This window comes from Octopus sinensis, linkage group LG9 (genome assembly GCF_006345805.1).
Source record: "Octopus sinensis linkage group LG9, ASM634580v1, whole genome shotgun sequence".
In the NCBI taxonomy this organism is placed as follows: Eukaryota; Metazoa; Mollusca; class Cephalopoda; order Octopoda; family Octopodidae; genus Octopus; species Octopus sinensis.
In genome coordinates, this window is record NC_043005.1 from 89,918,513 (window position 1) to 89,934,802 (window position 16,290).

The 16,290-nt window shown below is 37.1% G+C and overlaps 1 protein-coding gene across 1 annotated transcript in view; it reads left to right on the plus strand.

Annotated features, from left to right (window-relative positions):
- Window positions 1-5,267, plus strand: part of LOC115215363 (organic cation transporter protein-like) — a 243,919-nt gene extending 238,652 nt beyond the window's left edge. Inside the window, exons 9-12 of the mRNA XM_036506093.1 lie at window positions 2,358-2,539; window positions 3,847-4,010; window positions 4,529-4,612; window positions 5,116-5,267. Coding sequence (XP_036361986.1) covers window positions 2,358-2,539; window positions 3,847-4,010; window positions 4,529-4,607 — 425 coding nt within the window. The 3' untranslated portion in view covers window positions 4,608-4,612; window positions 5,116-5,267. The remainder of the gene's footprint in view (window positions 1-2,357; window positions 2,540-3,846; window positions 4,011-4,528; window positions 4,613-5,115) is intronic.
- Window positions 5,268-16,290: the final 11,023 nt, after the last annotated feature.

Below are 16,290 nucleotides of genomic sequence, written 5' to 3' on the forward strand. Positions count from 1 at the left end.
GCATTACACCAGATAATATTCCTTGTTTTGGTCTTTCTATTATTTATATACACGTATTTCTTAGTATTAACATTATTAATATTAGATTTTCTCCAGCCGTAATTTTTATTCTTGAAGTTATACAATTCTATAAACTTATTATTTGATGAAAGCTCACAGCTTATTTTGCTGGGTATGGTGGAAAGTGTCAGCTGTCCACAGCTAGAATGCTAAGTTGACACTTGTTAACTGGTCATGCTTCAAGAACCCTGCAAAGAATTCTTGCAATTCCAAGCAATGCTGATTTTGTAAGTGTTCTACCTTCACACTTATACACATTTTTTGAGCCACGTTGGTAGAGTTGATACTTCCAATTGCACCAATTACTATTGGTACCACATCTGCTCTCCTCATTGATCATAACATTCGTATGTCCCACTTCAAATCGTTACAGTTGTTCAGTTTTTCTTCTTCTTTCTTTTTGATCCTGTAGTCACGAGGACATGTTATGACGATTATCATGCGTGTTCTTTCTTTTTTTTTTCTTCACCTTGACAATGTCCGGTTTTCGATGTCTGGTCAAGTGATCGCACTGAATCATTGCATCCCACAAGATTTTGCGATTTTGACTCTCGTTCATTCCTCCTGGGATATGCTCAAGCCACATCTTTTGCTCTTTGTAGGCCGTGATTCCCACAAAGCACTCAATGGATCATTCTTGCCACATTGTCATGTCGTCTTTTGTATTTGTGTTGTGCAAATTTCGTGCATTCGCTAACCATACGCCATACTGTTTCACTCCTCCCACAACACATTTGTCTGCATTTGTCCCTGTCGGTAGTGTTATCGATTCTGCACTTCAGCTAGTTGGTCCTTAAGCTTGTTCTTGAGTTGCGCATATAAGCGATTCTGTCTTTATCATCAGGTCACTCCTCCTTATCCATAGCCACCGGTCTTCTGTATCTGTCTTGGCGTTCGCATCTTTTGCAAACTAACAGTACATTGTTTCCCTTCCATGCACTTTCTGTGTGTGTGTGTGTGTGTGTGTGTGTGTGTGTGTGTGTGTGTGCATGTATGCGTGTGTGTGTATGTGTGTGTGTGTGTGTGTGTGTGTGTGTGTGTGTGTGTGTGTGTGTGTGTGTGTGTGTGCGCGTGCGCATGTTCTTTTTCCTCTGTAAGTTTTTCTTCCTCTACACAATTTTAAGCTTTAATGACGCAGGACTTCTTCACATGTTTCAACAATGGTTCCACGGCATTTTTACATACCACCCTAAGCTGTTTTCCTCTGCTTCGATAGAATCCTGGAAACCGATCAAACCTCACCCACCGCTTCTTCTGGGCAAGTACAGCCTGTCGATGTCACTGCTAGGGTGGAGGCTCCGTGCACTGTCAACATTTTCCTTGTCTTCGTATCCATGGAATCGTTAGCGCGTCGGGCGAAATGCTTGGCAGTATTTCGCTGCCGCCACGTCCTGAGTTCAAATTCCGCCGATGTCAACTTTGACTTTCATGCTTTCGGGGTCGATGAAATAAATACCAGTTATGTACCGGGGTCGATGTAATCTACTAACCCCTCCCCTCAAATGCCAGGCGTTGTACCTATAGTATAAAGGATTATTATTATTATATGTTTTACTTTTGCTTTGTACTTGTACAGGTTGGCTCCAAGTCTCACTCAGAGACCTCAAGAGACAACAAGTTAGAAGTTCATGTTGGTGTTATGCATAGGGTGTCATATATTTGGTTTTGCACATAAATGAAGTAGACCATCCCTACAATCATTCCACCCTAACATTACTGAACGTTTATGATGCATTTTGGAGTAACAAGGGAGAAGCTGTTTCCTTCCACCATTGGTGTGGAAAGACCTAAAGAAAGCTTTATTTGAAGAATGGATCAAAATTCCCTTAACAACCATCCAGGACTTGTACAAGTCAATTCCTCAACATATTAAATCTGTGACTGATGCTAAACGTGGACCAATTCCATATTAAATAATAAAACTTCCATTTAATCCGGTGCTTTCCATTATTTTATCCAAACTCTTTTAGTATAACAGAATCATTGCTGCACCAGACAAAATGCTTAGTGGCATTTCTTCCGGTTTGTGTTCTGGGTTCAAATCCTGACATGGTCGTTCTTGCCTTTCATTCTTTCACGATCAAAAAACTAAAGAACCCAGTCAAACACTAGGTTCAATGTAATGTTCCGTATGATCAAATGGTTAAGAAGCTTGCATCACAACCTTATGGCTCCTTCTTCAATCCCACTGGGTAGTATGTTAAATAAGGGTCCACATGTCTGTGAAATACAGGAAAGGGTTGCTTTTTTTCTTTTTTTTACTTAAAGATTATATCTGTTACCTTTTTCTTTTTCAGCCCATCGATGGATATTAACTGCCAGTTCGATGTTAGGCCGTATGTTTATCACTTCAGCCTTTTCAATTGTGTATTTATACACTTTGGAGTTGTATCCAACTTGTATAAGAAACGGTGCATTGGGGACTATGTCCACCTTTGCCCGTGTTGGCGGCAGTGTGGCACCTTATATTCTCAACTTTGTAAGTATTTAGATACTTTCAGACTTGCTATTTGTTTTGTTGTTCGCCCCTTTTGTTAGTCCACCTATCGTGGAACCAGCACAACTAGTAAAGAGACAGAGCTAGGCTTATCTTTCTACGGATTTACATAACAACATACGAATAAGAAAATATTATCCATCAGACCAAGCACAATGGCTATAAACCTTTTGTTACCGTATTTGGGATGAAATACACTGTATTTGTTTCAAAGAATTTAGTAAAATAGCTAAGCCTTTTCTTACCACATTTCTGAAATACACAGCATTTGTTTTAATTAATTTTGAAATAACGAAGAATTTAGTGGAATAACTTTGTCATTATTAAGCTGCTACTTCAGGTGGTGAGCTGACAGAATCATTAACAGACTGGAACAAATTCTTGGCAGCATTTCGTCCGTCTTTACATTCTGAGTTGAAATTCCACTGAGGTCAACTTTGCCTTTCACCCTTTCGGGATAGATAACATAAGTACCAGTTAGATATTGAGGTTGATGTAGTTGACCTACCCCAAATCTCTCGAAATTGCTGGCCTTGTGCCAAAATTTGAAATCATTTTATGCTGATACTTGGAACAATAAAACAAACTCACTCTGCCTTTCTCTTGTCCAGAAGGACATTTTATATTTCTTTTTTGCGTTACTCCACACTTGTCTGTCTGCTAGACCCCGACTTTCTTTTTCTTGTATATGTATTATTTTGTTGTTGTATATGTATTTTTGTTGCTGTCTTCACTTGTCCCTAAGGCCTTATTCTGTCTATTAATCGTATTTTTTTTGTCCCTCATCCGTCCACAAACAGTCTCCTATCGAATTACTTTTATCCATTTTCTTTTGTCCATTTCCGTATACCCTTTTCATCCTTGTTTGTCCGTCTCGTTTCGTCTTGTCATGTTTTGGTTACACTCCCATCAAGTTCTCTCGCTGGTTGCCTCCAGGGTGGAAGAAATATCAATAATGGCACGAAATTGCACCCGACCCCTTGGTCGATAACTGATGAGAAGTTAGTGACTTTCTGTGTTTGTTCTTCATTCATCTGTGCATTTGGTATACGTTTTTCAACCTCACCTTCCGCGTCTTTTTTTCCATTCGTTTGTTTATTACAATAAGTGTTTGACTTCTGATAGCATTATTCACGTAACGCACTCCTTGTTTTTTTTTTACCTATATATGCTGAAATATAACAGGGTGATAACGGTGGGAACCCCTTTGACCATAAGTGTGCTGGTTCAGTAATGATCTGCGACCAAACAATAACAAAATCATATTTTTTTCTGATTTTTTTTTCCAGTCAGATTTGGTTTCTGGCAAGGTTGGTCGAATAATGCCGATGATTCTTATGGGACCACTTTCCGTAATAGCGGGGCTATTGTCATTGTTGTTACCCGAAACAAACAACCGGAAAATGATGGACAACTTCAGTGATTTGACCGAATCTGGACAACTGGAGTTCGCGTAGGTGTCTCTTAAATGATTTAAACATCATTAACATCATCATCACCATCAGTAGTAGCATCATGATTCTCATCATCATCAATGTAATCATCATTATCATTTTTGTTATCATCATCATCATCATTATTATTGTTGTCATCAACATAACCATAATTATCATCATCATCATCATCATCATCATTGTTTGCACAACAACATCAACAATAACATCATCATTGATTTAATACGAAACTTAATCATCCAGACGAAATTATTTGCGGTATTTCGTGTGTCTTTACATTCTGCATTCAAATTCGCCGAGGTGGACTTTGCCTTTCATCCTGTCAGGGTCGATAAATAAATTGAATACCAGTTGCGTACTGGGTCAATCTAATCGGGCCTTGTGCCTAGAGTAGAAAAGAATTTTATTCATCATAATTATAATCAGCATCTGCATCATATTTCAAATATTAAACATTATTTTGCTAAATGTCTGATTGGCTCTTTCCTCTTTTTCTTTCTTTCTTTCTTCCCTCCAGTGTTAAAAAGGATGAAGTTGTAAAGGAAGAAAGTCAAACTAAGCAACCGAAACAATCTGCAGAGGTCACAAAATTTTAATGCATGTATGTATGTTTGTATATAGGTGTATATAAATAGATGGATAGATATGATAATCGGCATAGAATGCCCCGGTGACAACGGGATCACTGTGAAAGAAGAAGTAAAAATAAACAACGATGACTATTTGTGGTGGGAAATAGGAAGGTTGTGATGAATGAGGAGAGTAGAGACGATACCAATAGTAATTGGTACCGTTGGAAGTATCAGCACTCAACTAGCAACATGGCTTGAAAAGTCATGTAGAACACCTACGAAAATCACCATTGCTTGGAACTGCAGGAATTCTTTGCAGGGTTCTTGAAGCATGACCAGTAAACAAGTGTCACCTTAGTCTGCTGGATGTGGACAGCTGACACTTTCCATTATACCCAGCAAAATATGCTGTGAATTTTCATATAGTAATAATAATAATAATAATAATAATAATAATAATAATAATAATAATAATAATAATAATGTTGATGATACACACTGTTTTTAATCGCTTTTCCTTCTTCTTTTGCAGTGTTGGTGGTAAGACATCATCAACAGCAGCAAATTCTAACTTTTTCCGTCGTTCGTTGTCAATCACTGCTTGCTGTAAAGAGAGAATTATTTCAATTAAAACAAAGACTGTTCATATTAGGGTTTCTTTCAATAAAGAACACATCTATATTTGGTTTGTGATTTAAAATGAGATGAATAATAAAAACTTGACTTTATACCAAATAAAAATGAGAATTAAATTAAAAACAGAAAACTAAAGATATTTCTTCAACAGATCTCAAATGACACATGAAGAGGTAAAAAAAACCCACATCAAGTTATTTCTTAAAACAGGGATTCAAGTAGGAGCACTAATCAACTGTTGAATGCTTCAATTAGTTTACAAAACTAGAAAACTGTTTTGTTCGAAGGTTACTACAAATGGTGATGTTTAGGCTGAATATCAACCAGATGAATCTCTCGTCAGTTTAGAAGGGATTGCAAAGGTTATGGGCCTGCCTCTTTTTATTTGACTAAATTGTATTAAAATCAAGTAAGCTTTAGTGGAAAGTACTTTGGCAAACTCTTGGTAGCCTAATCGGTCTTGGATAATTCCGATATAGAGCTCCAAATTGATTGGTTGCATCAACATTACAAACAAAGCAACTAATTTGTTGGAGAGGAATTAACGTCACTAAATGACTGACACTGGTTTTATCAATCTTTGATGGACAGAAGGGAAGGTCAATAAGGTCAATCCAATGAGGTTTATCATCATCATCATCATCATCATCATCATTTCACATCCGTTTTTCTCGCTGGCATTGGTTGGACAGTTTGATAGGAGCTGCACCAGATTCCATTGTCCGTTTTGGCATGGTTTCTACAGATGGGTGCCCTTTCTAACGCCAACCACTTTACAGAATGTACTGTGTGCCTTTTATGTGGTACCAGTGCTTCTTACGTGTCACTGTGACATGAATCCTTTTTATGTGGCACCAAAAACAGTTGTTAAATTAATACGGAGAAATTGCACTGCCATGTTTAATACTTACTGAATAAGTAATATTCTACAAATGTTAAACAGTCAGACTCTAAGAGGAGAGAGAGGGAGAAAGAGAGAGAGAGAGAGGGAGAGAAAGACAGAGAGAGAAAAAGAGAGAGAGAGATAGGAAGAGAGAGTGGATTATCCACAACACAAAAACCCTTTTAATAAATTAACACCAACAGTTTATAATACTAACTTATGTAGTTTTCAAACCTGATAAAACGAAAATCATTCGGTTTCAAATTCCAAAAGAAAGAAATTACATATCTGTCATGTATTGGATCAAGATTCATATAATTTAAGGGTGGAGCCACCGGCAAATAAGATTGCATATCAGTGATAAAGTACAATCAGGTAATTAGAAAAGTTATCAAGGGAGGTAACTGCGTTGAATCCTTTATCATAAGAAGCAAAGGGAGGTAAATAACATAGCTTTCCAAATTGAATTTCAATAAAAGTCACTTTACAACTGGTCAACTAGATCAATAACACAAAATATATTGATTCCAATTACTTCTTCAATCAGTTATGACTTTTAAATATCCTTAGCCAATGCAAAAGAGATGTTAAGGGTCGTGTACCGTATATACATTCACAAACTGGGAGAAACGTTGTTGGTGAAACCATCCTGGGGTTTTTACCAAAGTTCCACAACCCGATGATAGGCATCCTGAAAATAGAAAACATTAAAAAAGGTAAATAAAAAAAACGCATATAGGTGAAATTTATAACTCGAAATAATTAACATGTCAGCTAATTACAGAGTCAAAGCAAAATATCCATTTCTTCTCTCAATGTATCTACTTGTGTTCCATTTCTGATCTTAATATATAATCTCTTAGCTTCTATTCCTAAAAGAGGTGGAGATGGTTCTTATTCTAAACTTTATACCAAATCAGTATTTCTGGCATTTTATTAATCCTGCAGAAATAAAAGATGGATTTTTAACTAAACTTGGAACTTTGAAGGACTCAACATTTAATTCATAAGGGCAATAGAGGATGGAACTGACTGGTTAACAAAATGATTCATGTCTCCATTGGAATCTGTGAAGACAGAATGGACACTGAGGCTATGAAAAGTGGTCCTGGTGAGTCATAAAAACGAAGCAATAATGTGACAAGCATCACCACACATAAACATCAGGAGATACATCTACAGATGCTGGTTATATTAAAATAATAATAATTCTTTCAGTTGTAGGATTAAGTCCTGAAATTTGTTGGGCAGAGAGAAGTCGATTAGATCAACCCCAGGGTTCTACTGGTATTTATTTTATCAACTCTGTAAAGGTGGAAGACAAAACGGATGCCAGCAGAATTTGAACTCAGAATTTGAAATGCCACTAAGCATTTTGTCTGGCATGCTAACAATTCTGCCAACTGACCTCCTTAATAATAATAACGGTAACAAAGTTAATGAAGAATATGAAAGACATTTGTAGAAGGAATCTCAAATGAGACATGATTAAAAGAAACCTCATCCAAACCTTTGCTGTTTTGACATCAGTTATAAGTTTTTTTAACCTTTCTTCAGAACTTCCCAAGAAATCTCTCAATACAATTGGAGCATCTCGCTCCTTCCGGGTCTGGTATTCTTTCTTAGATATTTCCATTCCTTTCTCAAGCTCATGAACATCTGTCATGATGTTTTCTAATCATCATCATCATCATCATCATCATCATCATCATCATCATCTTTTAACGTCTGTTGTCCATGATGGCATGGGTTGGACAGTTTGATGAGGGCTGGCAAGCAGGGGTCTGCACCAGACTCCAGTGTGATTTGGCATGGTTTCTGCAGCTGGATGCCCTTCCTAATGCCAACCACTCCGAGTGTTAGTCGCGTGATACCAATATCTGCCACAACTACAATTTCACTTGACTTGAGGGGTCTTCTTCTCAAGCACAGCATAATGCCAAAAGTGCTTTTTACATGGGTGCCAGTTAAGGGGCACCAGCATCAGTCACAACTTGGTTTCATGGGTCTTCACAAGTATGACATGTCGCCAAAGGACTCGGTCATTAGTGATTGCTTGTGTGAGGCCCAAAGTTCACAATATTATGCTTCACCACCTCATCCCATGTCTACCTGTGTCTCCCTCTACCATGGGTCCCCTCCACAGTCAGAGACTGGCACTTCATTACACAGCTCTTCTCATCCATAAGCATCACATGACCATACCAGTGGAGTCGTCTCTCTTGCACACCATATCCAATACCTCTTATGTCCAACCTTTCTCACAAGATGTTCACACTTGGTCATACATGTACATTGACATTGCACATCCAGCAAAGCATGCTAGCTTCATTTCTTTCAAGCCTACACATGTCCTCAGCTCTCACAGCCCATGTTTTGCTGATGTGTAGCATCACTATTCACAAACAGTTATCATACAATCTAACTTTCACTCTGAGAGAGAGGCCCTTTGTTGCTGCAGAAGTAGGAGCTCCCTGAAATTTGTCCAGCCTATTCTTATTCTAGTAGTTACACTCTTGGAGCATCCACGTCCACTAGATAATGGAAGCTATCTACCAACTCTAGCTTACCCGCCTGACAATTCATGGCGTTTATTTTTTGTACATTTTCAGTGTTATTTCTACATTGTGCACCTTCCACACAAAAACTATTTTCTCATTTCACCTGCCTCTCATATTGCTGCACCTTCTATATGCCCAAAACTTTCACTGGGTGCCTCTTATGGAGTTTCTACCTACGTCTTTACTGTAGATAGAGTAGGGTCCTCTAGCTGAAGGGATTTGTAATATCTCTTATTAAGACATTGGTTTTTGCTAGATTAACTCTTAAGACCCATTGATTCTATACCTTGCCTCTATGCCTTATTTATAGCTGCTTATGCGGTTTATCTTATTCATAACCCTTTTATGACGTTTATCTTGTTTATAACTGCTTATGAGGTTTAGATCATTTCCAGGTAGAATGTGGAGGACTTCATGCATTACTTTATCAACGCTTTCATTCTGAGGTGTTACAATAGCTCTCTCTGCGAACCATGCAATGATTTTGAAGTTGTCTTACAATGTGGGAAATACCTTTTCTTTAAGCTCGTCCAATGTAGACACCATGTGCCCACATTACAGTACATGCTACTGCAGCGTGTTATTCAAAGGTAAGGTGCCATTTCCAGAAGTTGAAAGAATTCTTCAGCTAAGGGGTCGTTGTAGAGATGAGTTTGCATATTGTTGCTTAATGAAAGCTGACAAACAAACCTCCACAGAGGTGAAAACTTCAGACATGCATAGATGTCGTCAGCTTGCGTACCCCGTGGTATGACTGGTAATCTTCTGCGAGGACAACAATTAAGTTTACCCCCCCCCACCCAATAACGGCAGTATTGTTTCTAATATCCCTTAGTGACCTATACAGGGCTTCTGGTGCACCATGGCGTACCATCGTGCATTCATCCAGATAATAATTGTAGTTTAGACCAGAACTTCTGACGTCGGTGATTGTTTTGAAATATTACACATTTGGGCATCGCTGAAGTGAGTTTTCTTGAGCATGAATAGAGGCAGTTTTGCGGCCCTTGTCTGTGGAGATAAATGAGAATGTTTTCGTTTTGGTGGCATAGATGAAAAGAGAGAACGATTAAGGAACATATAATATGGAAGACATAGCAGTTTGAAGTTGTGCATTGTAGAATTGGATTTTTTAGTAAAGAATGAAAAGAAGTTGGAAAATGCATATATCAATTTGTATGACGTTATTATGAGAAGAAGCGGTACTCTGTGAATGATTTGGCTATGTTCTGTCTTGATAAGCGTAATGCATTCTGTTAGCTGATATATAGTGGAATGGATTACTGGTGTAATGGAAGTTATTTTTTGTCCAGAAGTGAAGTGGTTGGGGCAGGGTACAATTTGCATGAAAGTGATTTATGTTCTTAAGAAGGATCACAAACCGTTTCATGGAATAAAAAGGGGTTAATATGATTTTGCCCCTAGAAATCATGTTTTCAAAATTATAATTTCCCACCACCCCACCGAAATTTTCTAATTTTTAACTGTTTTTTTCGAATTGTGTTTTTTATGCACGTAGAAAAACACAGAGATTACGAATGTGGAAAATATAATTTGTTTTTGAAAATTTAATTTTTCTGAAAGAAATATTGAATATTCCCCCACCCTGGCTACCCATCAGCTACCCACTTTCAGGCGAAATGCAAATCTCCTGTATGGAAAACATAAATGTGAGTAAATTGAGAAAAGAAATAAGTGGGGTGGGGGCATACAGATATCATCTAAGACATGCTAGAAACAACAGGTAAAGGACAGGGTTTCTGAGATAACTTCCTTGTAAGTTTAAATGGAAGATCAGGTTTTGCAATACGCTCCTCACGAACAGGAACAACAGAATAAGAAAAGGTAATTTCCATAGGATTTCAGCTGTAACTTAGCGAACAGAAAAAAGAAATAACATAATTCATACAGAACTTTAACTCTGTGTGTGTGTGTGTGTGTGTGTGTGTGTGTGTGTGTGTGTGTGTGTGTGTGTGTGTGTGTGTGTGTGTGTGCGTGTGTGCGTGCGTGTGTGTGCCAAAGGAAGTTATTTTGGCAAATTTTTGCATCTTGTGAGTCTTTCAGAAATTCTATTAATAATTTTCTTATTCTTCCACAGAAGAGACAGAGATCCCTCGGAGCAAAGACGAGACCTCCTAGAAATCATATTGAATGGTTTTGCGTGCCTTGCTATGGGCCAACTTATGCTGTACTAAGTCGCCATACAAAATCGGCCAAAGATATTAAATGTCTCGTTCTGATTGTCTTAAAGCTGGCGACATGGTTACGATAACGATTCTTAAATGAATCAGCTGTCTGCCCAATGTACGGCCTTCCCCTTGTGTGCACGGTGAATTTATATACAAGATTTGTTCTCATGCAGAGATTCATCAATGAACATTTTGATTTTTCTCTGCATGAGCATTTATCGTATTTATTTGTATACAAGTCAGCTCCGACTCCGTTTACCGATGCTGTTAACATGCTGGCTGTATCATAAGTATTTCTACTACTACAAATTGGTCGTAGTTGGTGTTTATCATTACGGTTTACATCTCCTTTGTTAATATTTAGATGCGTATGATCCAGTTGGTGGGTTATTGAACCTTTGTCACATTTTGGTATTGTTTATGCAATGCATAAGTTGCTCTAAGACAATCAGAGACATTCAACATCTTTGGCCGGTTTTGTATGGCGACTGAAGGATGATAAAAGTAAGTGCAGCATAACCTGGTTCGTAGTAAGACACGCAAAACCATACAATATAATTCCTAGGAAGTGCCGTCTCTGCCCCAGGGATCCTTGTCTATTCTCTGGCAAACAACGGAAGGAAGAACCAGGAGAGGAAGGAGGAAGACGACCTGTATCGACAGCTTGCTGGAGGATACTGGTATGGAAAGGGTTACAGGAGCTGAGGACCATAATGGAAGATCGAGATGAATGGGGAAAACGTGTGGAAACAGTGTTGGAGTATACTGTGGGACGACCTAGATAGATAATGTGAAGATCATTATTTCTGAAAGACTCACAAGATGTCAACAATCATATAAATGTACTTTCGCGCAATGTAGTGGGAATGAATTTTGAGTAACTGTTAATTTATTTTAAGGTATGGACGAATTTAGTTTGCTTTTAACCTCCCCATTGTTATAAACACCAAGTAGCAATTAAACTCGCTTTTTAATCGTCAGAGCACTAAACCTCACGTGTGCATATGCTCACATTTTCGCGGGCGCTTGTATGAGCGAATGTATACGCGTCATGCAGCTTGCGCGATTGCGTTTATACATCCATATTTGTTAACGGTTATTCTTAATACTTTCATCGCTGTATTTCGCGTTCGTTTTTATTTCTGATTCTCTATGTAGATGAAAATATTTCCTTCGTCTGACTGCTTTTCTTTCAACACAATAAGAAGATATATTGCGGAACTGTTATTTTAACGAGGTATATCTGTTTATCTCCCGTCGAGACACATCTGCACCACCGGATGCTCCTGAACCAGTTGTTGAGCGTCCCATTCGTGAAGGATAGATGCTAGATGTGTCGAAACAATTGTCGTTATTAATAATAAATTCTCGAATATTCCATCTGCCATTTTTCATTTGCTATATATATATATATATATATATATATATATATATATATATATATATATATATATATATATATATATATATATATATATATATATATATATATATATATATATATATATATATATATATATATATATATATATATATATATATATATATATATATATATATATATATATATATATGTATGTATATATATATGTATATATATGTATATATATATATATAGTGAAGGCGCATGGCTCAGTGGTTAGAGCGTCGAGCTTACGATCGTCAGGTTGTGAGCTCGAATCCAGGACAGGGCTGCGTGTTGTGTTCTCGAGCAAGGCACTTTATTTCACGTTGCTCCAGTTCACTCAGCTGTAGAAATGAGTTGCGACGTCACTGGTGCCAAGCTGTATCGACCTTTGTCTTTCCCTTGGATAACACTGGTGGCGTGGAGAGGGGAGGCTGGTGTGCATGGGCGACTGCTGGCCTTCCATAAACAACCTTGCCCGGACTTGTGTCTAGGAGGGTAACTTTCTAGGTGCAATCCCATGGTCATTCATGACCGAAGGGGGTCTTTACCTTTATATATATATAGCAAATGAAAAATGGCATATATATATATATATATATACATACATATATATACATGTATATATATAAATACATTAAAAGGCTTCCAAATAAAGAAGCGAGTGCTAGATACACAAAAAGAGGATAAATTCATGAAATGGAATGAAAATCAAAAACGTTTACCATCTCAGCTAATCCTGTACTGCAATTTCATCTTTTTTTTTAGCAAATGAATAGAATTTATCTGCCAAGGCCAGAATCGTCAGCAGGAAGCCTTTGTAATCCGATATATATATATGTATGTATATATATATATACATATATATATGTATATATATGTGTGAATATATATACGTATGTATGCATGCATGTATTTATATATATACATACATACACATACACATGGATATATATATATATATATATATATATAGCAATAATAATTCTCTAAAAGAGATATAGACAGTAACTGCTCGATAACATAAGGGACTAAAGCCATCTGAATATGGCTAGGGACAGGGCAGGGTGGTGGGGGTGTTACTGTTGCATTTTAGCGACGTCGATGTTCGCCTGGGGCTAAATGCAACAGTAACACCCCCACCACCCTGCCCTGTCCCTAGCCATATTCAGATGGCTTTAGTCCCTTATGTTATATATATATATATATATATATATATATATATATATATATTATATGGTGTGTGTGTGTGTGTGTGTGTGTGTGTGTGTGTGTGTAATATAATATAATATAATATAATATAATATAATATATAATAAATGCGAAAACTAATTTCTGTGTGTCAGTGTGTCACACTTCGACCCTCTTTCTCGTTATTACTTGATACTCCTATTATTGCTCATGTTAGGGTGAAGTTGAGAGTAGGCATAGAGAAGGTAGGAGATTGACGGTTGTGATAGTAATGGGGCGTTAGTAATAGTATGAGCTGTAGTTGTAATAGAGGCGGGGGAGACGGTGATGCTGGTGGTGGTGGTGATGCTTGTGGTGGTGGTGGTGCTGCTGGTGCTTGTTGTGGTGGTGGTGGTGATGCTGGTGGTGGTGGACGTGGTGGATGAATGGTGATAGTAATGTGAAAGACAGTGGGGATGGTAGTGGAGAGGAAGGCTGCGAAGTCAAAGGTATTGATGGTGGTGGCGTGAGAAGTCTGAATGGTGTGTGTATGAGAGTTGTGGTGGCGACGGTGGTGGTACTGTGATGGTTGAAAACAATCAACTGAAAGCGAGAGAGAAAGAAAGAAGTTAGACAGAAAACAAATTGTACTGAACCCCGAATGGGAAGACGAAAAATGTTGTTTCTCATGAAGCTCTGCAATAAGTTCAAAGTCGACAAATTATATCATTGTTTTGATGAAAATTGTTCATTGCTTGAAAAATATTAAAGTTTAATCAAATTAATATGTACTCAATGCATGAAGTATCATTGTTGGGCCCAATAAAGAGCCCTCCACAGGAGCTAGCTTAAAAGCCGCCCTAGATATATATATAATATATATATATATATATATAATATATATAATAATATATATATATATATATATATATATATATATATTTATATATATATATATATAATATATATATAAATATATATATATTATATATATATATATATATATATATATATATATATATAAGGTGAGAAAGTTGGTGTGTGAAAGCACGTGGTTGAATATATAGAAAATAGTAAAAAGTGAAAAAAACTACAGAAGGCTTGTTTTAAAAGGTTAAAAAATATATTTGAGTCATTATGTCAGAAGAATGTTATAAAATTTTTTCATACAGTGACATAGTTTTTGAAGAAATTACCGGTTTCGTGTTAACTTTTCAAATTTCTCAAAACATCGTCTTATGACTTCGTTATGAAGTGTACAGAAGAGTTCCAGGTAAGTGGAGATAATAAGTGATTTCTTCCGGTGTAAGGGAGATAATCGCTTTATATTTCTTGCCTCTTTTACTTAATGGGGTGAGTTTCTCTGTATAAGAATGTTAGAGTGGTTAAGTTTGGGCTTATATTTTTCAATGAAGAATGTTTCCTTGTTTAGTCTAATTTGTGTTGGTGTTCCAATAGCACATTGATATATATATATATATATATATATATATATATATATATATATATATATATATATATATATATATACAATAATAAATATCTGAACGAGATATAAACAGTAACCGCTCGACAACGTAAGGGGTATTAGCCATCTGAATGTGGCTAGCCACTGGGGGGGGGGGGTGTTACTGATGCTTTTAGCCCTAGGCGATCAACGTCACCAGAAGGACTTTAGACACTATCTCAGTGCCCTTGTGTTATTTGCAAAGGGAGGTCATCCTCCCTCGAAGACCCGAGTACTACATACGGACTATAGTTTCAAGGTAATTGCCTCTCGTCAACGCATGGTAAGCACCGGTCTTCGATGAAGGAGTTCCCTTGCAAATAATATATAATGTTTTTCACAGTAACCACTGTCACTGATGTAGAAAAACTGTCTGAAAACAATAATAAATCTCGGAACGAGCCACAATCAGATGGCTAATACCCCTTACGTTGTCGAGCGGTTACTGTTTATATCTCGTTTAATTCTCGCCCCATATAATACACCTAATATTCTTTAAATAGTCAGAACTTTAGTCTCGGTCACAAAGAACATCTACGCACCCCGTGCCCTCACCCACCGGAATGACCGCTGCCTGACCCGTTAAAATCTTCAACGCACCCACCACCCGTTTTCAACATACATTGATAAACAGTTTGGCCATGGGCTCTTAGGAGCCTCGTTCGATTTGTTTTGCTCCGCCTCTGTTCTGTTTTTGTTTTTTCCAACGGATTTCCTATTTCTTCCTGAAGAGAAAGACACAATATGGTCTCATTATTCAATCGGAATTTGGTAAATTGTGCCTTTCGAAACACGTGTAGAATGCAATAAAAACGATTTCTGTTCAATCTTCGTTCAACTCCATTTCTTCAATTCACTAATAATATTAAAATTCAATTATCCGCACCAACGCACGGTTGCAACACCATATGGTTGTACCTCCAACCGTGCTGTCTTCTGCTGTGATTTTTGCTACCAAGGTATCGGTTAAACTTTTGATTAATCTGCAACAAGATTATTCATCTTTCTATTTCACAAAATATATATATATATATATATATATATATATATATATATATGTAAATATATACAAAGAGAGAGAGGGAGAAAGAGTGAGAGTGAGAGATAGAGTGAGAGAGAGTGAGAGAGATAGGCGGATAGAGATACTGATGGAAATATAGATAAAACCACTTAGGTTAGATATAGAAAAATTATACATTCATATCTACCTCTAAATAGACAGAAAACAAAGAGTGAAAATATTCCAGTGATTTCTATTCATGGTCATCCCATAAATAATACGTTTTTTTCACTTGCATGAATTAAAAGTCGGAGGGGCACGGGATAAACTACCTGCATCAACTTGCTGTAAAAGCA